This window comes from Cyprinus carpio, chromosome A2 (assembly GCF_018340385.1).
Source record: "Cyprinus carpio isolate SPL01 chromosome A2, ASM1834038v1, whole genome shotgun sequence".
In the NCBI taxonomy this organism is placed as follows: Eukaryota; Metazoa; Chordata; class Actinopteri; order Cypriniformes; family Cyprinidae; genus Cyprinus; species Cyprinus carpio.
The window spans coordinates 11,600,794-11,622,210 of NC_056573.1; the positions used below are offsets into that span (position 1 = coordinate 11,600,794).

General features: G+C 37.1%; 2 protein-coding genes across 2 annotated transcripts; both read right to left on the bottom strand.

Annotated features, from left to right (window-relative positions):
• Positions 1–6,875: 6,875 nt before the first annotated feature.
• Positions 6,876–8,514, bottom strand: LOC122148027 (xin actin-binding repeat-containing protein 1-like). The gene has a single exon (XM_042772985.1). It carries the CDS (start codon positions 8,512–8,514, stop codon positions 7,471–7,473), a length of 1,044 nt encoding a protein of 347 aa, XP_042628919.1. The 3' UTR covers positions 6,876–7,470.
• Positions 7,283–20,703, bottom strand: LOC109105589 (xin actin-binding repeat-containing protein 1-like). Its single transcript, XM_042772977.1, has 5 exons — positions 20,620–20,703; positions 15,427–15,581; positions 15,114–15,170; positions 9,838–14,286; positions 7,283–9,407 (listed from the first exon to the last, which is right to left on the bottom strand). Exons 1-5 carry the CDS (start codon positions 20,681–20,683, stop codon positions 9,405–9,407), a joined length of 4,728 nt encoding a protein of 1,575 aa, XP_042628911.1. The 5' UTR covers positions 20,684–20,703; the 3' UTR covers positions 7,283–9,404.
• Between the last annotated feature and the right edge of the window lie 714 nt (positions 20,704–21,417).

Consider the following 21,417-nt stretch of genomic DNA (forward strand, 5'->3'; position numbering starts at 1 on the left):
TGTTGATGTCAGAGGAGAATGGGCAGACTGGTTAGAGATGATAGAAAGGCAAAAGTAACTCAAATAACCACTTGTTACAACCAAGGTATGCAGAATATCATCTCTGAACGCACAACACGTCGAACCCTGAAGCAGATGGGCTACAGCAGCAGAAGACCACACCGGGTGCCGCTCCTGTCAGCTAAGAACAGGAAACAGAGGCTACAGTTCCCACAGGCTCACCAAAATTGGACAACAGAAGATTGGAAAAACGTTGCATGTTTTTGTTTTTTTCGATTTCTGCTGCGACATTCAGATGGTATAGGGTCAGAATTTGGCGTAAAGAACATGAAAGCATGGATCCGTTCTGCCTTGTCTCAATGGTTCAGGCTGCTGCTGGTGGTGTAATGGTGTAGGGGATATTTTCTTGGCACACTTTGAGCCCCTTAGTACCAATTCAGCATCGTTAAAACGCCACAGCCTACCTGAGTATTGTTGCTGACCATGTCCATCCCTTTATGACTACAGTGTACCCATCTTCTGAAGGCTACTTCCAGCAGGATAATGCACCATGTCACAAAGCTCAAATCATCTCCGAGTGGTTTCTTGAACATGACAGTGAGTTTACTTTACTCAAATGGCTTCCACAGTCACCAGATCTCAATCCAATAGAGCAGCTTTAGGATGTGGTGGAATGGGAGATTCGCATCATGGATGTGCAGCCGACAAATCTGTAGCAACTGCGTGATGCTATCATGTCAATATGGACCAAAATCTCTGAGGAATGTTTCCAACATCTTGTTAAATCCATGCCACAAAGAATTAAGGCAGTTCTGAAGGCAAAATGGGGTCCAACCCGAGTGTATGTGTGTGTGTGTGCATGTGTATATATATAATTCACATAGAAGTAATGTAAGGTTTGTACCACAGCTGCCCTAAACTAAAAATGTTGGTGGTTACCAAAATCATCTTGTGGGAGCTCTTTAGTAGTAAACACTGTTTAGCGAGCTTACACATATTGGTGGATTAACCATTACAGAAAAGTAAAAAATTATTTTGGTAATCACCAATACTGTTAGTTTAGGGCAGCTGTGGCACAAACTTTACATTGTTGGTGTTGCTCTTGGAGTATTTTGTATCAACAGCATAATCCTTGTTATGAGACAATATTGATTTTTTTCAACCTTTACATCATCCTGGCTATCAGTAGACTGAACATTCAATGTAAAATATCAGATAGCTCATTAACTTCCTAGAAAATACATAGAACCTTTTTAGACTTTCATTTTATGTCACCAACAAATCAGTTGATATGTCTTGGGTAAGACTATATGGGCTATAAATGTGACTCTAACACGCAGAATAGCTGTATTTTCATCATAATTCCATTTATCACAATGTTTTCATCCTTGCTGTAGCCACCGAGTGGATTGGAGTCGCACAGAGATCCAGTGCAGCCTGTCTGAGTCAAGTCATGGCCGCTTTGGGGCAGGTCATGTTTATTATGTCAGAGACTGGAGACTGGACCTGTTTATAATGGCTGGCCCACTTGCATTTGTGGTTGTCTACATATGGTACAGTATGTGTGTTCATGTTTAAAACCCACTTCAAAGGACAATTTCAATGCAGTTCTGTAATTTTGTAATTGTTTTGAAGGATTAATTTGTAAGTGAATGGAATAATTTGATATGCACACCAATATAGGTTTGTTCCAGAGTCTGCCAGATGGCTTCTTGTCCAGAAGAATTACAGATGTGAAAGAACTCATTCAGAAGGTAGCAGCGATCAACAAACGTAGACTACAGTTCCAGATTCATTAGTGGAGAAGGTGGAGATACAGTATATTTCACTAATTAACACCAAATGACCAGTCCATTTGTCTTAACACAATATGGATAACATCTTTTGTTAGGTCCTAAATGAAAAGCCTGTTGAAAGAGGAGGTATAAAAACCCTTTTTGCTTCCTGTGTGCTCAGAAAATATATTTCTTAACTATTACCTTCGCACTGTGAGTCAATTCTCAGAGAATTTCTTTATTTATTTTGCTTGGAATGAGTTTTATTCTGAACTTTTAAAGGTCATATTTATGATGAATTTGGGGAAGTTCAGCCTTGATATTTTTCTCAATCAACTCATATTCGGCCTCTCTGAGATTCTTGTCCACTTCCAGAGGGCATATGGTCTTTGGAAACAGCTGGAAGGAAGTAGGAGGGTCTCTCTCTCTCCTGACTTTTGTAGTTCCACAAAGTAAAACCTTTTCCATATTTAACACTCTATAATGTACAAAGAATTAGCACTTAACCATGTGATGCCCTTGTTAAGGTAATTACATCGCCCTCGCTGCTCTTGCCACATGTGGAAGGTTTCTCATGAATGGGTCAGGCAGTATTTGCAATGTATATATTCAAGAACTGTTCCCCACCTCCATTCAGTAAACATGAGTCTGTCATTTTCTACTGGTATGAATGAGACCATTGTTTTTAATGCAGTTATGTAATAATCTGCTTGTTGATTTCCAGTCAGACAGCCACGGGTCTGGGCTCCACTGCAGCACGAGCTACAAGTATGTTGTCTGCTGTGGTGAACCTGCTGGAGATCTATCATTGCACTATTCCCGCTCTGGTGTTTGGCAGCCTGGCACTAGTGAGTGGGATAATGGACTTCCTGCTGCTTGAGACCAGACGCACTGAGCTGCCTGGTTATACAGAGGAAGCAGAGGGCAAGAGGTACATGTACTTTGCAAAGTTTTTATGCAACTGGCAAAAATAGTTCTATTTAGTGAAATTTTGCTGATTAAAGTGATTTTTGCAGTTCTTACATGTCTTAAAATCAGTTCATTTATTTATTCTTTAATTTCTTTAATACCCAAGTTACACATTAAGTCTTGTCTTACATATTGTTTTAAAATGTGTGTTTGTGTTAATGGAAAATAACACACGATCCCTCTGTTTCCCAAAAGGTGACCAAAAATGACCAATCCTGCACCTGGTGATTGTAAAGACATCACAGCAACCAAGTTATAAGTTCTTAAAATCTTGGAAGATGGTGGCTAATGATATGTTGTTATTCTGTTTAAGCGTTTACAGTGTAGTGATATGTAGAAATAACAATTAGATTTTTAATATAATAAATTCTACAGTTTATTTGCTATTCAGCATTATGAAAATATTTGTAGATTTAGTGTCCTGTTAATATGTAAAATAATATGCAATAAACCTAATTTGAATTAATGTTTTATTATTTTATTGTTTTATTTTTTTTACTTATTATTTATTTATTTTTGATGAACATGGTCATTACATTGGTTCATGATCAACATTAACATGAAAGTTATACTTTTCATGCATACATTGTAAACGCATGAAGTAAACTAGATAAATAAATGTACTTTCCTGTCACAGAACTACTAGTCATTTTTTTATTAATATAGTAAAAGTAAAAAAAGAGGCTGATTTAACTGAACAACATTTCTAGAATCACAATGCAGTATTTGTCAAACTCTAATTTTTTTTTTTTATCTAAAAACTTTTGAAGTAACACTATATTAGATATAATGCTAACTTATACATTCATTAAATATGAAGATCTAAAGAAGTAACACCACATATGGATACTTTAACTTGAATATACATTGATTAATTAGTCGATCAAATGTCTACAATAAAATTTGTGAATTGTCCAGCAAGGGCAAAACAATATAACTGCTTATTTACATGTAAGATTTGAATCTTTGAACAATGGCAACAACACTACCCCAAAAAGTCAGACATCCAGTCACTTTCAGGCTTTTGTGGCAGCACAGCATTTGTATCAGTGTTTGCTGGATCAAGTAGGGTGGAAGTGTCCTGTGCTGGCTCTGGAGATATGCCAGGAATGGATGAGAATATGTCATCTGGAAAGAAGTTGCTTGCTTTTGTCTCTGCAGCCTCACCTTGACTCTCTAATCCAGTGAAATCATCAAATGGGTTTGCTGTTCTTTGCGTTGTTTCCACACTGAATGTATTTGTGCTTGTGCTGTCAATAACACTTGCAAAGATTTTATTTGGGAAAGGATCAGCACTCATGTGACCAAATGCAGCTGTAGATGGAACATTCTCAGAACTGAAATAATTATTGGACGTTAGAGCAGAGACAGTGAGTGTTTTGTCTCCTCCAAAGATATCCATTGTTTGGACTTGTACATTGCTCATACCAAAGGGATCGTCAGTCATTTCTGAGGAAACACTGGCTTCATTTTTATTGACTTCAGTCAGGATGTTCGCAAAACCATCTGAGTTTACCTCAATATTTGACTCTGACGAACCAAGAATATCGAGAGTGGTTTGACTGAGATTTGTAGAAGGGCTTAATGTTGTATCTTCACTTTCTTTTTGAGCTCCAAATGGGTCTTCTTGAATAAAGCAGCTTGCTATATCTACTGATGGAGTTTCCAAATCCATAATGTCTGTCAATTTGCCACTGTGTGTATAATCAAGTATATTTGAACCTGAAAAAGCCACAACATCTGTGTTAGAGTTTGTAACTTGAGATGTAAATGCATCAGATGAATCAAGAAAACCAGTTGTATCTTCATTCTGAGGCAAAGAGGAGTTGAGGCTCTCTTCAAGAACTGATGGTTTTGAAGAGTCTTGAGAGGTGAGATCTACATGAATGTGTTCTTGTGAAGGAATAAGAGCCTCATTTCTATTAATCTCCCAAGAACCACCAGAAGCGGGCTTGTGTTGTTCAGCTGACTCAAGATCTGTTGATGGCACCGTGTCATCAGCAGAGTTTCCATTAAGCAATAAGATGGGATTTTCAAGGCCCTCTGTTGGATTAAGTTCTTCTGCAGCATCACTTAGTTGGTTTTGTGTTGGTTCTATGGGCTCTTGAGGTGTATCTTGACAGGTGGGCTTAGTCAGATGAAGAGTTACAGAAACATTTTCTTGAATCAATGCAGTGTCATATTCTGTCCCTCCAGTAGTCTCTGGCTCCTTCTCACAGTTTCTATTTTGATATCTGCTGTTTTCTTTATTTCTGACTCTGTTTTAGAGGATGAAAAGAGCCTGCCCAGTAAATTTCTGGGTTTCATATCAGATCTTTTGCTATCTGTTTTTGTCTCAATTTTGTTCTCTTTCCTACTTGGACCAGAGGTGAAGAGTTTGGAAAGAGGGCTTTTACCTTTAGACCAAGACCCTTTATTCCCTTTATCCATGGCCTTTTTGTCAGCAATCTTTTTGTTGCTTTTATTATCTGATTTTGGAGGCATATCCAACATGTCAGGGTCTTTAGATTCAACCTTTATAATATCTTGATTTTTGGCGGTTACAGCCTTGGCATTACTCTCAGTAACCACCTCTTTCTTCATCTCTACAACCTGCTCCAAATCACATGATTCACAACCTGATTTGAATGTTTCTTTACCACGTGCTGTGATTTCATTTACCTGCAGTTCATCAAGATTCAGGGTTGTTTCCATCTTACTCATATTTGCCTCATCTGCATTTGTTTTTTCATTCAAATTGCTTTGCAAAGACAAGACATTTTCCTGTATTCCTATATTTGGAAGAAAAGTATCCTGCATTTGTCCGTCTAAAGCTTTGGGATGTTCTACAGAATCATGGCCATATGGACTGTCCATTGTGTCAATTAAATATTCCCCCGGTGATTCCTCTATTTCTATCCCTGATTCAAAAGTTGTAATTTCTCTCTTTGCTGTCTTTACATTACCATTGACAACTGCTTGTTCAACAAAAGCCTCAGTAGAGCTTTCAGCTTCTTCACTGGTGATCTCTGTGTTATCTTCCTTGTCTAGAGTTAATTTTGAATTAAACCAGACAGACTTTTTTATTTTCGTTGGGCTATCAACTTCCCCAACTTCAGCCAAATTGTGTTCTCTCACAGAATCTGGTCTCGAGGTAACAGAATTGAAGTCTTTGCTTGTCACTTCTCCACCTTTTGATACTTTGCTTTGTGTTCCAGGTCTATCTGCTGTCTCCTGTAATGTTTTTGAACCTCTTGGATGAGGTATATAAACATCCTCTGAATGTAGGGTTTTATTAAACCCACCTTTTATTGTGAAGGGAGAAGTGTATGTGTTTGTCTTCTCATAAATCCGAGCTGACAGCTGAACTGATTTGTCCATTTCATCCAGCCCAGAATTAAACCTTTTCTGTTCAAGAGCATTTCTGGAGCTTCTTGCAGAAGAATGGTTGTGATTTGACCAGTCTGTTGTACTTCTTGAGGCTGACAAAGTATTTTGTGATACATGCCTATGTCTGGTCCATTTGTTCTCCGGTGGCCAGCTAATTCTAATCTTGTTTCTGGTGTCAGGACTTTTGAACTGATCATCACTGTGTCTTTGCCGTCGAGATGATTGTCCTCTGGGGTCATCTACAGTTGCATCAACACATGTTGGGTCTGTTTTACGCACTGAGCTTAACTTGTTAGTAGGTTCTGGTTCTTCTGTTTTAGCAAGCCAGCGGTCTTTGTGTTGTCTGTGGCCAAAACCCTCATCATAGTTGCCCTTTTTCTTAAATAACTGATGGTAATGTGATGCGCAGTAGAGCTCTCCATAAATAGCAGAGTAATTGTGAATGCTGTAATGAATAATAGTACACCAGTGAAGATTCAAAGTTAAAGTATATACTTTGAAATAAAATTCCCATGGAATCAAGTGTTATCATATTTGATTTGTGATAGGATGAACTCAATTAAATATGCAATGTGAATTTGATTATATAGATTGTATTTGATCAAATATATATTTGACTAGCACATTTTCACATGTATTGTCATTATGAATCACAGGTTTGCTCAAATGTTCCAGGATTACACTAAAAAACTTTTTTTGTAACTGATTTGCCTTCTAATGTCTAGTAAATTGATTTCAGAATTTCACAATGGACAATTGGGATCTCTCTCTCACCTCAGCTTTTTATTACAGTGTTTGCAGCAGAAACAGTTACTATGTAGGATTAGTTTATCTGCCACCATTTTCTCCATTGGGTAAACAGGCATCAGGCACGCAGAGCACATCTCTTAAGCAGGTGACAGGAACTATGACAACAATATAGACATACATGGAACATGAGTTTATGTATGATATAACACAGCATGAAGATCCTCCTATGGGAAAAAAATTAAAAATTGTTATAGCATGCTGTTTTAGAGAAACAATTTAATAATAATAATTTCTTCTTGGTAATAAAATAATTATAACAAATACTGCTTTGTAAGTATATATAATTTTAATATACAGCATTTGAAAAAATATTTATTAACACTTAATTGCGACAGTACAAAAACCCTTCACAAAAAGCATCACAATAAAACTCTTTATTGTACACACTTATAAAATGAGGACCAATACAAATAACATTTTTATATATTAAATAGAAATATGGAACTAAAAATCAACCAAAAATGCTACAAAATGAAATGGGCAGCCAGGTTAATGTTTTTCTGTGTTGGGTTGACCGAAAGTAACAAACACTTTTCTGTCCTTGTTTTTAGACAGAGAATCTGAGGAGAAGGTGGCCAGACCTTTGCAAAACAGGTGAGGCCATTTCTTCATATCTCCCTGGATTTGTAATTACATCATATGAGGCAGATAATTCACTCTTGGTCTGCCTGGTAACAAATGTAGATCTTTTGGAAGAGAAGTTAGTATTCCCAAAGCAGTCTATCTCTTCATATTTCTCACTGACAGTTTTAGAGCCAATGATTCCAGTTGCAACCTCAGGAACTCGCTGTACTTGAAGAACGCTGACTTTCCTTCTAGGACTTGGAGGACTACAAACATGACTGGCTGAGCTTTTCTCAGAGGAGGATGGTCTGAAGGTACTACCTTCATTAGGTTGGTCATTTGCTTTTGGTTTGTCTGAGTGAGGCTGTAGGGATGTGGGTGACTCCACAGGTTTTCTTGCAGCAGAAAGAATGAAAATAAATGAAGGTGAGCAGGGGGCATTTGAGCATGGTTTGTCCACTTGAACTTGATGTACATGTGGTACCGCATTATCAGTGCCCTGTACCTGTTTAGATTGCACAGGTTTTGCTTTGCTGGACACAATGCTAATTTTCCTAATGTTTTTATTATTTGGCGAGACATTGTCAGCATTTAAGGATTCACTAAACAGACCTGACAACCCTGCAATGTCTGCCTCAGACTTTAAATCTGAGACCGAGTACAGAGCTTTTTTAATCGCTTCCTCTATTTCTGAGAGTTTAGCTAATGTCTGTGCTTTTAAATTGATGATGTTCATGCTTGCTTTCTCTAGGTCCTCAAATGCAGACTCAACAGAGGACATGCTCTCTACATCGTCTCTTAAGCCCTCTGTCTCTGTGCCAGCTCTTGAACAATGTCTGTGTTTCATATTTTTTATTGGTTTGCTAATCCAAACAGGCACATTCTCAAATAAAGTCTTTAGAGATTTAACATCCACCTCACAAGTTTCCCCCTCTATTTCTTGAACTTTCGACAAAATGATCTTCAGCTCTTCATGTCTCATAAGGTTTTCGAAGATCTCCATGGCTGCTTTTACGTTGCCCCTCATGATCTCATCTTTGTGGACGGAGAGTCTCTAGCAGTGCTCATCTTCTGTCTCTCTCCTTGCTTTCTTTTCTCTCAAAACAACTTTGTTCTCAGAATCACTTTGCTCTTCAGTAGTTTGATTGTACTTTGAAGGAACTTCACGTATTTCAGGTGTTGAATGGCTGTCTCTCCTGGCGGAGTCTAACTCATGTTTATTTGTGTTCTCTTTGGAAGTTTTAACCTGTTCCTGGATGGTTTCTTTTTGCACAACTTTAATTTTCTTTGGGAAAATTGAGGTTGTTTCCATAGTTGTTTTCTTTTCCCCAAAATTCTCAAGTGCAACCTTAAACCCCTTGTTTAATTTTTCATTGTCCTTTGAATAACTCTGCACACACATCCTGATCTCTTCTGCAGCATTTATCCTCTGAATCACATTTTTCTCCATTCCTATTCTATTACAAGCAAAGGAACCATCATTAAGAGGGTCTGTTTTACTGACTGATGGAGTATGTTGCATGTGGGAATTTTGAACCCACTGCTCAGTGTACTGCATCTTCTGAAAATCAATAGGATCTCTGAAGTTTGTCTTTTGAACTGGTTCATGAATGTTGCATGTTTCTACTGTTTTGCTGGTAAACTTTGGTGGGATTTCTGGAGTCTGTTGCTTATTATTATGCCCAGGTGAGCTTGGACAAACATGTGGGGTTTCTGCAATATGCTTGGAGCTGGTGATGATGTGCAATGGCTTTTGTGGAATAACTGGCTTCTGATCTTTAACCTGATTATCAGTTTTTGGTGGGATGAGTGGTGGATGTTCGCCTTTTGCAAAAGTGTTAGAGGGCTTTAAATAGTCCATGCTGGAGCTAACAGATTCTGAATTGAGTTCCGAGATGATCAGATGCTCACTTCCGGTCACTGAAACCGAAGAAGACAATTGAGTGTCAGATGAAGGCAAATTAACAAAACTCTGCTTGCATTCTACAATCCCTGAGTCATTTGTCATTCTGCTTTGATTGTAAGACTGTCCAGATTGTCTAAATAACATTGCTGCCTTGAAATCTCCTTTAGAAACACTACTGCTAGACTTCTCAAGAGACTGGAGTGCCTCTCAAATTACCTCTCTGACTATACTTCTCTGCTCTGTTGCAGCACTTAGTAATGACTGAATAGCAGCCTTCACATCACCTCTAGCAATATCTGGCTCTTACTCTAAAACCTGAGGACTGTTATCTGTCGCTCTTGAATCATTTTCTGTACTAACATGTATTATATTTTCTCTCTCTCCCACTTCATTCTGACAACAAACTCTTTCATTGGATCCCTGATCCTTTTCTATGTCACTAACCTTTCGAAATGTTGTAGTAATCCGCTGGTTACTCAAGGAGGATGTCGTAGACTGCTCCATTGTTGTGTTGCTTTGGCACGGAGATGATTCATTTAGATTATATAGCTTTCCAGGAGTGACAGGTTCTCGTTCTACTCTCATGCTTTGGTCCTTTGCCCTCTCCAGGGATCTTTTGGCAGCCTTAACATCCCCTGAAATGATTTCCTCCTTAATTAATGTCCTTTCATTTTCTTCTGAGCCCATTTCTTCTGCTTCTACATTCACATCATAAATAGTGCCTGGTTTGATGACCTCACGCTCCACATGCTTGCTTTGTTGTTTTGCCTGCTCCAAGGATTCAAGGGTTGCTTTAATGTCCCCAGAAACAATTTCCTCCTTCTGGACCATGACTGGCTGTTTGATTGCCTCATGAAGTTGCTGCATGGCGGACAAAATATCACCTTTGACAATCTCCTCCTTTGGCACGCAGTTTCCAGTGCCCAGGTCTATGCAGACCTCTGAGAAAACCTTTTTGACATTCTTCACGTCTCCTGGTACAACATCCAAGACTGTTCTTTCAGCCTGCTCCCTTTGTTGATTAAGGTGTCGCTTTGCTTCCTTTACATCACCTTGAATAATTTCAATTTTATCTCTACAAGAGGCTGATAGCTCCTCCTCAGAAAGTTCTTGCTGTAGACTCTTAAGGTCACCCTTTTCAATACAGCTTCGATACAAATCAACATTCCCCCTTTCGTTTTGTTCCAGTGTGCAAGTCGCTTTGGTCTGTTGGTTGTGGACAGTGGCAAGGAGGTTGCCAATGGTGGATTTGACATCTCCTCGTGCAATGTCTTGCGACTCAGTCATGCAGCTTTGACATTGGAGGGAATACACTGTCATCTCTGGCTGCCCACCTTCAGATTCTTGCATCACCAAGCCTGTCTTGATAGTTTTTTGTTGGATGAGCAAGTTCTCAATAATTTTAACTGCTTCTTGGGTCTTACACTCTGCATCAGGGTTATCTGTGTATCCAGGCTGTTGAAATGGGATTTCAAGCACTGTGCTGTGCATCTTGCCTTGTTCATCCTCTTTAAGTAGAACAACTTTAGGTTTCAGGTTCGGTTTGAACAGTAACTGCAGCATTATATTCCTGATGTTTCCTTCAACAACTTCCTCCTTTTGAACTTTAGGCCCCTCGCTTTGCACAATCTGATATTTTGCCATGTTTACATACTTATAATCATTTGCCTGGATGATGATTCCACTTGAATGAATGAATGAATAATGGCTAAGGCGGTAGAGTATGTCTGTCACACTCTCTACAGTGATTTTGTCCAGTGGTGTGGTCTCGAATAACCAGGTTGTGCTTTTGACATCTGCCTTGGGGATTTCTTCCTTTGATGAGGCAAGCTCTTCAGTAGATTCATCATTCTTTATTTTATCTAAGGGCTGTGATTCGAATAACCAAGTGCAACGTTTTACATCTCCCTTTGTGTTATCCTCTCGATGTACAGTTGTCAAGGTGTTCTTCTCATCTGGCTCACCTTTTAGAGTATCAATAGGTTGATTCTCAAACAGCCAGGTTGAGGTACGTACATCACCTTGTTGAACGTCTGTAACACTCACCATTCGCACAAACTTCTTTTGGCCTGCTTGCTCAGTCTCAAAGAGTTGCTTGCTTTGTTGCACACTTTTCCCATTGTCAAAATCTTCAACAACCTTCACCGATGGCCCTTCACAAGGTGTGAAGGAGTCAAAGGGCTGAGTCTCAAACTTCCAACGTGCTGATTTCACATCTCCCTTGCACACATCCTCTTGTGTTACCGCACGGATGACATAGATTTCTTTGCCTGCTTGAATAGTGTCCAGTGGCTTGGTTTCAAACATCCACCTTGCACCCCTGACATCTCCTCTCATCACTTCCTCTTTCTTTACAGTGGTAACTTCATGAAACTGTCCATCCTTGTCTCTTATTGCATATAACGGCTGAGATTCAAAAAGCATAGTGCTGGACTTCACATTTCCACTACTGCTTGTGGGATTCTCGACACTCATTGACTGGTGCTCAAGTAGTTTGTCTTCATCCTGAATTTTGTCCAGAGAGAAAGTTTCGAAAATAAACTTCTTGCTTCCAACATCACCACCCTCAACATCACTGACACTGGCAGTTATTTTGTCCTCCTTCTCATTAATGTCGCTGATAGGTTGATTCTCGAACAGCCAAGTGAATTTGTGGACTGATCCAGACTGAATTTCATTTTTCTGCTCCTTAGAGTCTTTGACACATTCACTTCCAATTTCATGAAGGGACTTGGATTCAAAGATTTCCTTGACACGTGAGACATCTCCAGACTGGATATCCACCTGACTGACATATCTTACATTTTGTCCAGAATCTGTTTGCTTTGTTATTCTGTCCAAAGTTTCTGTTTCAAACAGGTGTTTCACCGTCTTCACATTCATATCACTTTTTATGTCTTCCTGCACAGTACTGCTCAATTTCAAATTGAAGTCCTCCTTATTTTTAATGTTATCCAGTGGCTGTGTTTCAAAAAACCAAGTGTGTGACTTCACATCAGCTTTTGGCACTGGTTCTACATCCTGGTTCCTATCTGATTTCTCATACAAAATGTCCATTGGTTGTGTCTCGAACAGCCATTTGCACGTCTTCACATTACCCTTTTGAAATTCTTCTGGTGTTACTGTTGAACCTGCTTCTTTCTGACTCTTTGTATTGATGCAGTCCAAAGGTTGTGTTTCAAACATCCATTTAGCTGTCCTCACATCACTTGCCATGTCCTCTTGTCTTGTAATGCCCTTGATGAGCTCTACTTTTCCACTACCTTCTTCAAATTGGTCTAAGGGTCTCGTCTCAAACATCCATTTGTAATTCTGTACATTCCCTTTGATGCATTCTTCTCTACTGACAGTTGTAACCTTGTGGAAATTTCCAGCACAATCTTTAATTGCATACAACGGTGTGGTTTCAAACAGTGAACGGTTCCCATCGATATGACTTTGTGCTTTCTCAGAGATGTTACTAAGAGGTAAAGTTTCAAAAAGGTTCTTGAAAGTCTTTACATCTCCTTTCTCAACATCTTGAACTTTGTTTGCACTATCACTTGTTGTTTTACCAACACTGAATTTCTCAAACTGCAACCTTTTGTCTTTAACTTCGCCTTTTTCTTCACTTGACACCACAACTTTTTTGAGCTGTCCCACCTCATAGCTGTCTTTCAGAGTGTCCATGGGCTGAGTTTCAAAAAGCCATAGTGTGGATTCTACATTTCCTCCAATAATTGCCTCCTCCTCTGAAATTTCACCCACAGACTCTTCTTTAAGAGATGACAGAGGTTGGTTTTCAAATAGTTTTAGTTTGTTATGAACATCTGCTTCCCCAGAGATGTCCTCCACTGTTCCTTTGAACTTTTGTTCTTCCACAGCACCTTCATGAATCGCATCAAGCGGTTGGGTCTCAAACATCCATTTTTTCTTATCAACACCACCTTTCTGGGCTTCCTCAAGTGAGATCCCGCGAATAATCTGCACACCAGCTCCTTTATTAATGTCATTCAAGGGTTGAGTTTCAAAAAGCCAACGTGCTGTTTTAAAGTCACTGCCCTGGATTTCTTCTCTACAGATTGATTTGATTTCATGGATTTTGCCACTGCTATCCCTAATCGCACAACTGGGATCTGCTTGAAAGAGTTTGACTGTTTTCTTCACGTCTCCTTTGTTCTCCTGGAGTTCTGATTTGAGTGTTAGGAAATGTTGGTCTTCAACTGAGCAGCAGCGGCCTAAAGCGTCCAGTGGTTTGGATTCAAACAAGAGACGTGTACCTCTCACATCTCCCTTCTGAACAGGTTCCTTCAGTACGACCTCCACGATTTCCTCATTCTCCATCTTTGACTGACTGATTGAATCTAGGGGCTGTGTCTCAAACAACCACGTGGCCGTGCGAACATCTCCTTTGACTATACCTGGCCTCTCTCCCGCTGTTGTGTGTTGACTATCAAACACTGAATGCTCAAACAAAGAGGATTTGCCCCTCACATCCCCACCTTGAAGATTTTCCTCACTGAGAAGCTTTTTAGTCTCATGTGGGTCTCCAATGTTGTCAAGAGTCCAGTTCTCAAATATCCAGCGCATAGACTGGACTTCTGCCTGATATGCTGTGTCTACTGCTTGGGGATTTATTGCACCTATCACTTCATCATCTATAACATCATCAATATTCATCTTCAGTTCAGGATGAATGTGTTTAAAAAGACGCTTCAGTTCACTTTTTTGCCGTTGTTGGTAGAACTCTGAGAAGGTTTCTTTTGGAGGTGGTACGGGCAGGAAGTTCTGGTTTTGAGACTTTTGAAGTGATTCCAGAACCTGAGGTCTTGGTAGAGGAGGTGGAGGAGGAGGAACATCATCATCTCCACTGGATGCATCTGTCACTTTTATCTGTTTGGCTACCCCTGCCATCTTGGATGCAAAGAAGAAGTATGAAGGTTCAAGTTACTCTCCACAATGCAATGAATAATAGTAAACTCATATCATAATGGTAAACTCTTAATTAAAGCACAGTTAATTTAAAAATGTTAGTATTATTAAGCTTAAAAGCCATACTTTACCTTTTGCTGAGTTTAGCTGGGGATAGCTGATTTAGTTTACCGCACACATATTCATGAGGTTTGACTTCATTCATGATGGTTTTCAGCCTTGTTAGTAGAAAATTCATGCTCCACAACAAACACGGTTTCATTTTCAAACATTTTTGAGAAAAAAATAAAAATAAATAGGAACAAGAATTTTTCTAGTATTTTATTAATTGCGACTAAACTGCAACTAAATGCAGGAATATCATAGCATTCATTGGGATTTTTATTTTGATCTAAATATTAAGATGTTGCAAAAACACTACAAACTGTCTAAAAAATTTTCATGCTGTGCCTCTTAGATACGTGAGGCTTTTTACCGATTAAGAAGTCTATTTTACATTCATTGCATCACAAATATTGCCATTAACAAAGCTAAATTTTTACAACATCACTGTTATGATGGCTGTGAATTTAATTTAATTATAATAGAACCATATCGTGCTTGTGTGAAAATATTGTAATAAAGCATTGCTAAATGAGTTCTTGTTGCTTTTTTGATATACTAAGACAGTCACAATAGAGTCTGTGTAATTTGCATTATATTTGTTTCTAACTTAGTCACACAGCATCTCTTAGCATTAGTCATTAGTCACACAGCAGGCTCACATAATGATCCTGTCTTAGAAAGTCAACCAGAACTATTGTTCATACCTTGTTTTGTTTTTTCTTCTTTCCACTTGAGATCAAGTGCTCCTGGAACACACTACCCTGAGAAAGAAGCATAATTAATTATTCCTGCTCATTTTCCATAGAAAATACCCAAGACTTCATTTGCATATAGCTGTTTTAATAACACATCACACAATACATTCAGTAACTTTAAACACTAGAGAGACTTGTGATTTGTAATGTGAATTTAGCATGTTTCAGAGTTTTGAGTGTTTGTTTGTTGTGTGTTATGAGGTCTTGGCATTTTAGATGATTGTGTGTTTCGAGTGATATGACAGATGCAGTGAGCACTTACTTGCTGCTCGAAATATCCTGAGGAGTCTGCAGCTGCTACCTTTGAGAGGTAAAGGGCAGATCTGTCTTTCACGCTCGGGATAGTAGAGGATGTGTACTTAGGTTTGTGCTCTTGATAGGAGGCAGATTCTCTGTCTTTCTTGAAATGTTTCTTATCTAATTCACAGGGGTAAGAAAAAACACACACACAAAAAGACATTTTTCATTGTTTTGTTTGACTTTTGTTCTTGAAATAAGAATTTATGGCTTTTGATAGTAGATTACGTTTGTTTTGGTATCACCTGGTGAATGGAATTTTTGGAAAAATTAACTTCTTTATTTCAATTGAATTATTTATTAACTTGCATTATCTATTAAAGATTACAAATTTAAAAAAAAGAAAAAGAAAAAGAAAAACGCAGACATACAGCTGTTTGTGAATCTGTATGCAATGTAAATGTGACAGAAACTACCTGAAGCAGAAATACAGTAGTATCTGTGGCATGCTATTGTAGCAGACTTTGTAATAATTTTGTGTTTAATAAATTAAAATCAAACCCAAGGCTCTTAAAACACTTTTATGTTGGATAATAATTCAGAAGTAAGCTAAAAATAAAACAAGTGTCACCTGACCCAGTTCCTTGGCCATTTAGTGGCTCTGATAGTGGTGTATATATAGACTGGTGCTGGTGTTAGCATGCTTTTATCTTTGGGCTATTATTATACTTCAAGGACATATGGAAACTCTTTTGCTCCACACATACTATATGAACATGTAATTACAAAATATTTGGGATAGATTAATTTAAAAAAATTACATTTGCTACAGTCTGTTGTCTGTTTACCTTTCAGATGTGCTATAACTATTTGATTGTATTTCTTAGCAGTACCTCTAACTAAGCAAATACAGTGGCATACATGCAATTGTAAATCGTCCCAAAAAAACAACAGTGGTGTCAGGCGAATCCGGACCCTTTTAAGGTTTCACATTCTCAGAGGACAAAACACTCCGTGACAAAGCATCCCTGTTTCATGCTTCTGATCTTAGCGTTTTTTACCATGCGAATTGTGAATTTTTGTTAGCATAACTGAAGCATTTACACTGATTTATTTTTTTGGGATCGGCATTCAAAAACAATACTATATATCAAGAGAGTAAATTATCAGATGTTATGGATTCAGAAGGGTAAAATAGATTATAATGATAGAAATCAGTTATTTAGCTGGCACCAGAAATTTGTTAATTAGTTCTTATCAGACAATCAAACACACTTTTTTTGTATCTTCTGTATTAGTGTGCTTGATGTGACCTGAGAAAAATCTTATTACAGTAGATCACTTATAATTATTGATGATGTGTGATGTAATTATAGTTTGGAGCAGCAAAAGAACACCCCAAATTATAGTAAAGCTGTTGTAAGCTTGATCAAAACAAAAGCTTTCCCTATGAGGCCAGGAGCACTAGAGGCAGCGTAGGTCTGTCAGCTGGAACTAATGACTATATTCAAGCATACCTCTGTTTTTCACACTGTAAGCTCTCATGGGACAAAAGGACAGGGCCCATCACTGGCGCCACTCATGAGTTTGAGCTTAAAACGTTTGCATAGCTGGATGAGCACACAGAATAACAGGGCCATACATTTCTAGGGTCTCGCTAGAAGTTACTGTTTAGCAGAGAGAGAGACATCATCGAGCTGTTTACAAGCCTGAAAACGGTGCTTTGCCAAATTTTTAAAACAACAAATGTTACATTTTAAGAAGCAGCGGCAGCAAAACATTTACCTATAGGACTTCAGTAAAAAGTTTCACTTGATATTTGTGACACAGTCATGTGATAAAAGTGGCCGCTTGCATTTCCATTAAGCCTAATCTGACATAAAGGGTGTAATCAAGAAATTATAAAGTATAGTTTTGGACAGGATCAAAGGCTTCTTTTGAGTTAAACTGTCCATCTCTTCCTGATTCTTTTTTCCCCCAATGTCCAATTAATTAATTTAGAAGTGGGTCAAATGGTTTAAACATTTATTTACATCTGTATACAATTTATTAGATATCTTATATATTTCAAAGATGATCAAGTCAGATGAATGAACGTTTCACAGAGACCAGCCCCCATTCAAAGCTATTCAGGAGCAGGAATGGAGGGCACAGCTATTAGTGACCTAGAATGGAAGTGCTTTTGAGCTGCTGACAGCTGTCCAAATTATTGTGATATGCACTTGGTATTTATTCTCTTCAGCTGCCTTCCTTAGTTTCCTGTGAGCACTCAAAGGTCTTGTTAAAACCACAACTTAAAACCACGGCTTAGAAAAGGGCAGTATCCACAAAGACATGTTTAGCTGACACTTCTGTCTGTAATGATTAGCCAGTGCATATTCAACAAGACGATTTCAGGTGGTGTTTATGCTTCCGTTCAAAAGTTTGGGGTCAGTAAGATTACAAAAAATATATATAATTTAATACTTTTCTTCAACAAGAATTCAGTAAGATTACAAAAAATATATATAATTTAATACTTTTATTCAACAAGAATGCGTTATATTGAACAAAAGTAAAGACAAAATAAACACTTTTCTTATATGGACCTTCTGTCAGGAATCAGCAAATCAAGAATTAGAATGCATATGAAATATGTTAATAATATTTAACAATATTACTATTTTTACTGTATTTTTGGTCAAATAAAAGGAGCTTTGGTAAGCCTAATAGACTTCTTTCAAAAATATGAAAAAATTGTACCAACCTGAAACTTTTGAACGTTAATGTGTGTATATATTTGTTACTTTAACATCCTTGTTGTTACAGCTCAGGTTAAATATGTAACTGCCCTTATTTCCTTTACTTGGGGTTAATTATTATACATTTTAGGTAATTATCATTACATTAGAAGACATGTAGCTCAACATAAATGGATCATTCTAAATTTGCAGGCTGAATCATCGACAACATGACCGTCATATTCTGGTATAATTAAGGAACAATTTCCAAATCGGAATTTAAATTACAATATTTATATTTACAATAATTTATGGCATATTTAATTTATTCAATATACATTATGTTTATGTTATAATATTCTAATTTATACTATTCACAGCCTTCCTGTCCACTGTACTGATTACTGTACTCACAGAGTGAATAGCTGGTTCCAGGTCTTACTGCCTTTAAAGCCTCAGTCTTGTATATTTCCGCAGGTGATGACTTGTGTGTCTCTGTGAGAGTTCTTCTGACTCTGATGCTGTCTGTAGCAGTAGTCCTGTCTCACTCTGTCCCTCCCTAATGGGTGACAGCTGATTTTTATCACTGCTCACTGTGGAGCAGGGATGAGGCCAGCCTGCTATTTTGGAAGCAGCATGTGTGGTATTCCACAAGCCTGAGTCAATCAGGGCTTCTGGAAATGACTGGGGTACAGGGAACCCCCTTGAGCATAATTCCCACAATTCCCACATTAGCATAGATTTGCTTCCTAATGCCATCAGATGTTCGAAAGGTACTGAAATATAAATGAATTAAATGAATTTTGGTAGCTTTTGGCTGATTGTTCAGAAAGAGTCTCATGTAACATCTCTATTTTTAACTGTTTACAAATTAAAATCCTAAAACTGAACACTGCTAATAGGAACACCATGTCCAGTGATGTCTGATGTCTGATTGCTAATGCATCTCAAAATAATTAAGGCACTGATTAAAGCCATAAATGTACTTGTGAGTATTAATACTTACGAATTGTTGAAACAGAGCCTGTGATATTCTGAGGCTATAATGACACTGTTGAAGTTACATAAGTTTTAATATAGTCTCTATGTGTTGTGGGAAATATTGTGGATAAGACTATACACAGAACCTGAAGTGTATTTTGTATAAAATGGTCCTGAAAATTGTTTGGACACTTAACCCACATAAACTTCATTTTTAAAAGGTTATTATAGTGAATGTATTAAGTCAGTTCACACAGTTCACCACATTAACATTACATTATTATGTTGTACATTTGACAATATCTAAATATGCTTTATAATAAAGTTTTTTCTATTATTGCAAAATGCCTGTTGCTTATGCTGTTTTACTTTAAAATAAATGTACAGTATATTCATAATAATTATAATTTAAAAATGTAATTCATAAACAGTTAAACACTTATATTTATATTTATGAATATTTATTAAATAAGTATTACTATTTTTGTATAAAAAATATATTTTCGGGGGCATCTAATACAAATGGCATTCTTATATTGTTAAAGGAATAGTTCACCCAAAAATGAAAATTCTGTCATCATTTACTCACCCTCAAATTGTTTCTAACCTGTATGAGTTTCTTTTTTTCTGTTGAACACAAAAGAAGATATTTAGAAGAATGTTCATAACCAAACAGATGATGGTAGCCACTGACTTTCTACTACAGTATTTTTTTATCCCCCCATAGTATGGAAGTCAATGCCTACCATCAACTTTTTGGTTACCAACACTCCTCAAAATATGTTCCTTTGTGTTCAGCAGAAGAAAGAAACTCATACAGGTTTGGAAAATGATGACAATTTTCATTTTTTGGTGAACTGCTCATTTAAAAGTGGTTTAACTATCTAAAATACTTTTATGGCCACTGTATAACATAAAACACCATTGTAGGCACAGAAGTTTTGTTTCAGGTAAAGGCACTGAAGGGTCTCTAAAAACCCTTTCAGATAACTAAAATCCAAAGACACTGAATCAGCCCAGTCCAAAGTGCTACTCAAAAGTGATGAATGTAAGGTCAGTGGATGGGGTCTGTATCATAACTGTCAACGTAAGCAGCATTTTATGTCTCCTGAACGCATTGTGCACATAGTGTCCTCACATTCAGTTCTGCTCTCAGTCCTCATTGAAAACTTGTGAAATAGGACTCACTATCTACAGACAGGATTTTGTGTATGTATTTGACAGTAAGTCGAAACTATTCTGTTAGGATTATCTGAGGAATATTTTGAACACAGACACAGCCGGCAGATTCCTTCTCTACAGGATCTTCAGATGGCCCTGCATGCTTGTGTAGGAAGACTTTAGATAGCAAGGTTTTGTCTCACACAGGGCATAAATTTCACATGACCTTTGACCTCATAGTGACGACTAACATCACAGCTGAGTTAAGAAGAATGAAATAACTGGTAAATATGCCCACTCATTTACACTAGTTGTACAAATAATTAGGTGTTTTGAATATGCGTTAATCAACTTACCATTCAGTCCAGTGGAGGATCGGGTGACATATCCAGGAACCCCACTAACTGTCCTCCTTCTCATTCTCTCATTGAAGGTTTTTTCCTTCTATCAAGGTCATAAAAAATAGATTTTTAAGATATAATATAATATTATATTATATTAAAATTATAAAAAATTATAATTATATTAGTATTAAGTTATATGAATATTTACTATAATAATAGGATTAATAATATTATGGTAGAATTAATAATTGTTTTATCCTATTTTAGATAGGTTATAGGTTAACAATAGGTTTTTAAGATCAAATAGAAGTGATATTATTATTAAGGTATTGTTGATTTATTGTTTTTACCTTTTTTTTAATTAAAACGTGTGAATTCATATTGAACTGACTCCAGTCACTGATCATACTTGTTTTATTTATATATAACTTGCTCATCTCATGTTTTTAGGATATAATATAAATAATATTAGTGATTTATGATAATAACATAATTTTACAATGTGTCAGCTCCTATTAAATGGACTCTGAAACAGTGCTATTTTAGTATTACTAATCAATATTTTGTTTAAAATTTTGTTCTTTTTAAATATATTTATGTTTAATGTGCTTTTATTTATTTTTTAGTTCAGTTTTACTTTTTATTTCCAGTTATTTGTAGTGCTTCAACTTAAACATTCCTGATTTTCTTTTAGTTTAAATTTACAACTAATATTTACTTTTTAAATTTTATTTCAGTTTTATATCAATTAACAAAAATGTTTTTAATAGATTTAGTTTTAGGTATAATGATAATGACCCTGGGCTGAAC

Bases quoted from the DNA above. Each gene is read 5' to 3' on its own strand.
- LOC122148027 (XM_042772985.1), bottom strand. From the start codon at position 8,514: ATGAGGGGCAACGTAAAAGCAGCCATGGAGATCTTCGAAAACCTTATG.
- LOC109105589 (XM_042772977.1), bottom strand. From the start codon at position 20,683: ATGAGAAGGAGGACAGTTAGTGGGGTTCCTGGATATGTCACCCGATCC. The intron at 15,171-15,426 runs GTAAGTGCTCAC...CTTCTTTCTCAG, and splicing joins CAGGATATTTCGAGCAGCAA to GGTAGTGTGTTCCAGGAGCA. The intron at 14,287-15,113 runs GTATGAACAATA...TTTGCATCCAAG, and splicing joins AGAAGAAAAAACAAAACAAG to ATGGCAGGGGTAGCCAAACA.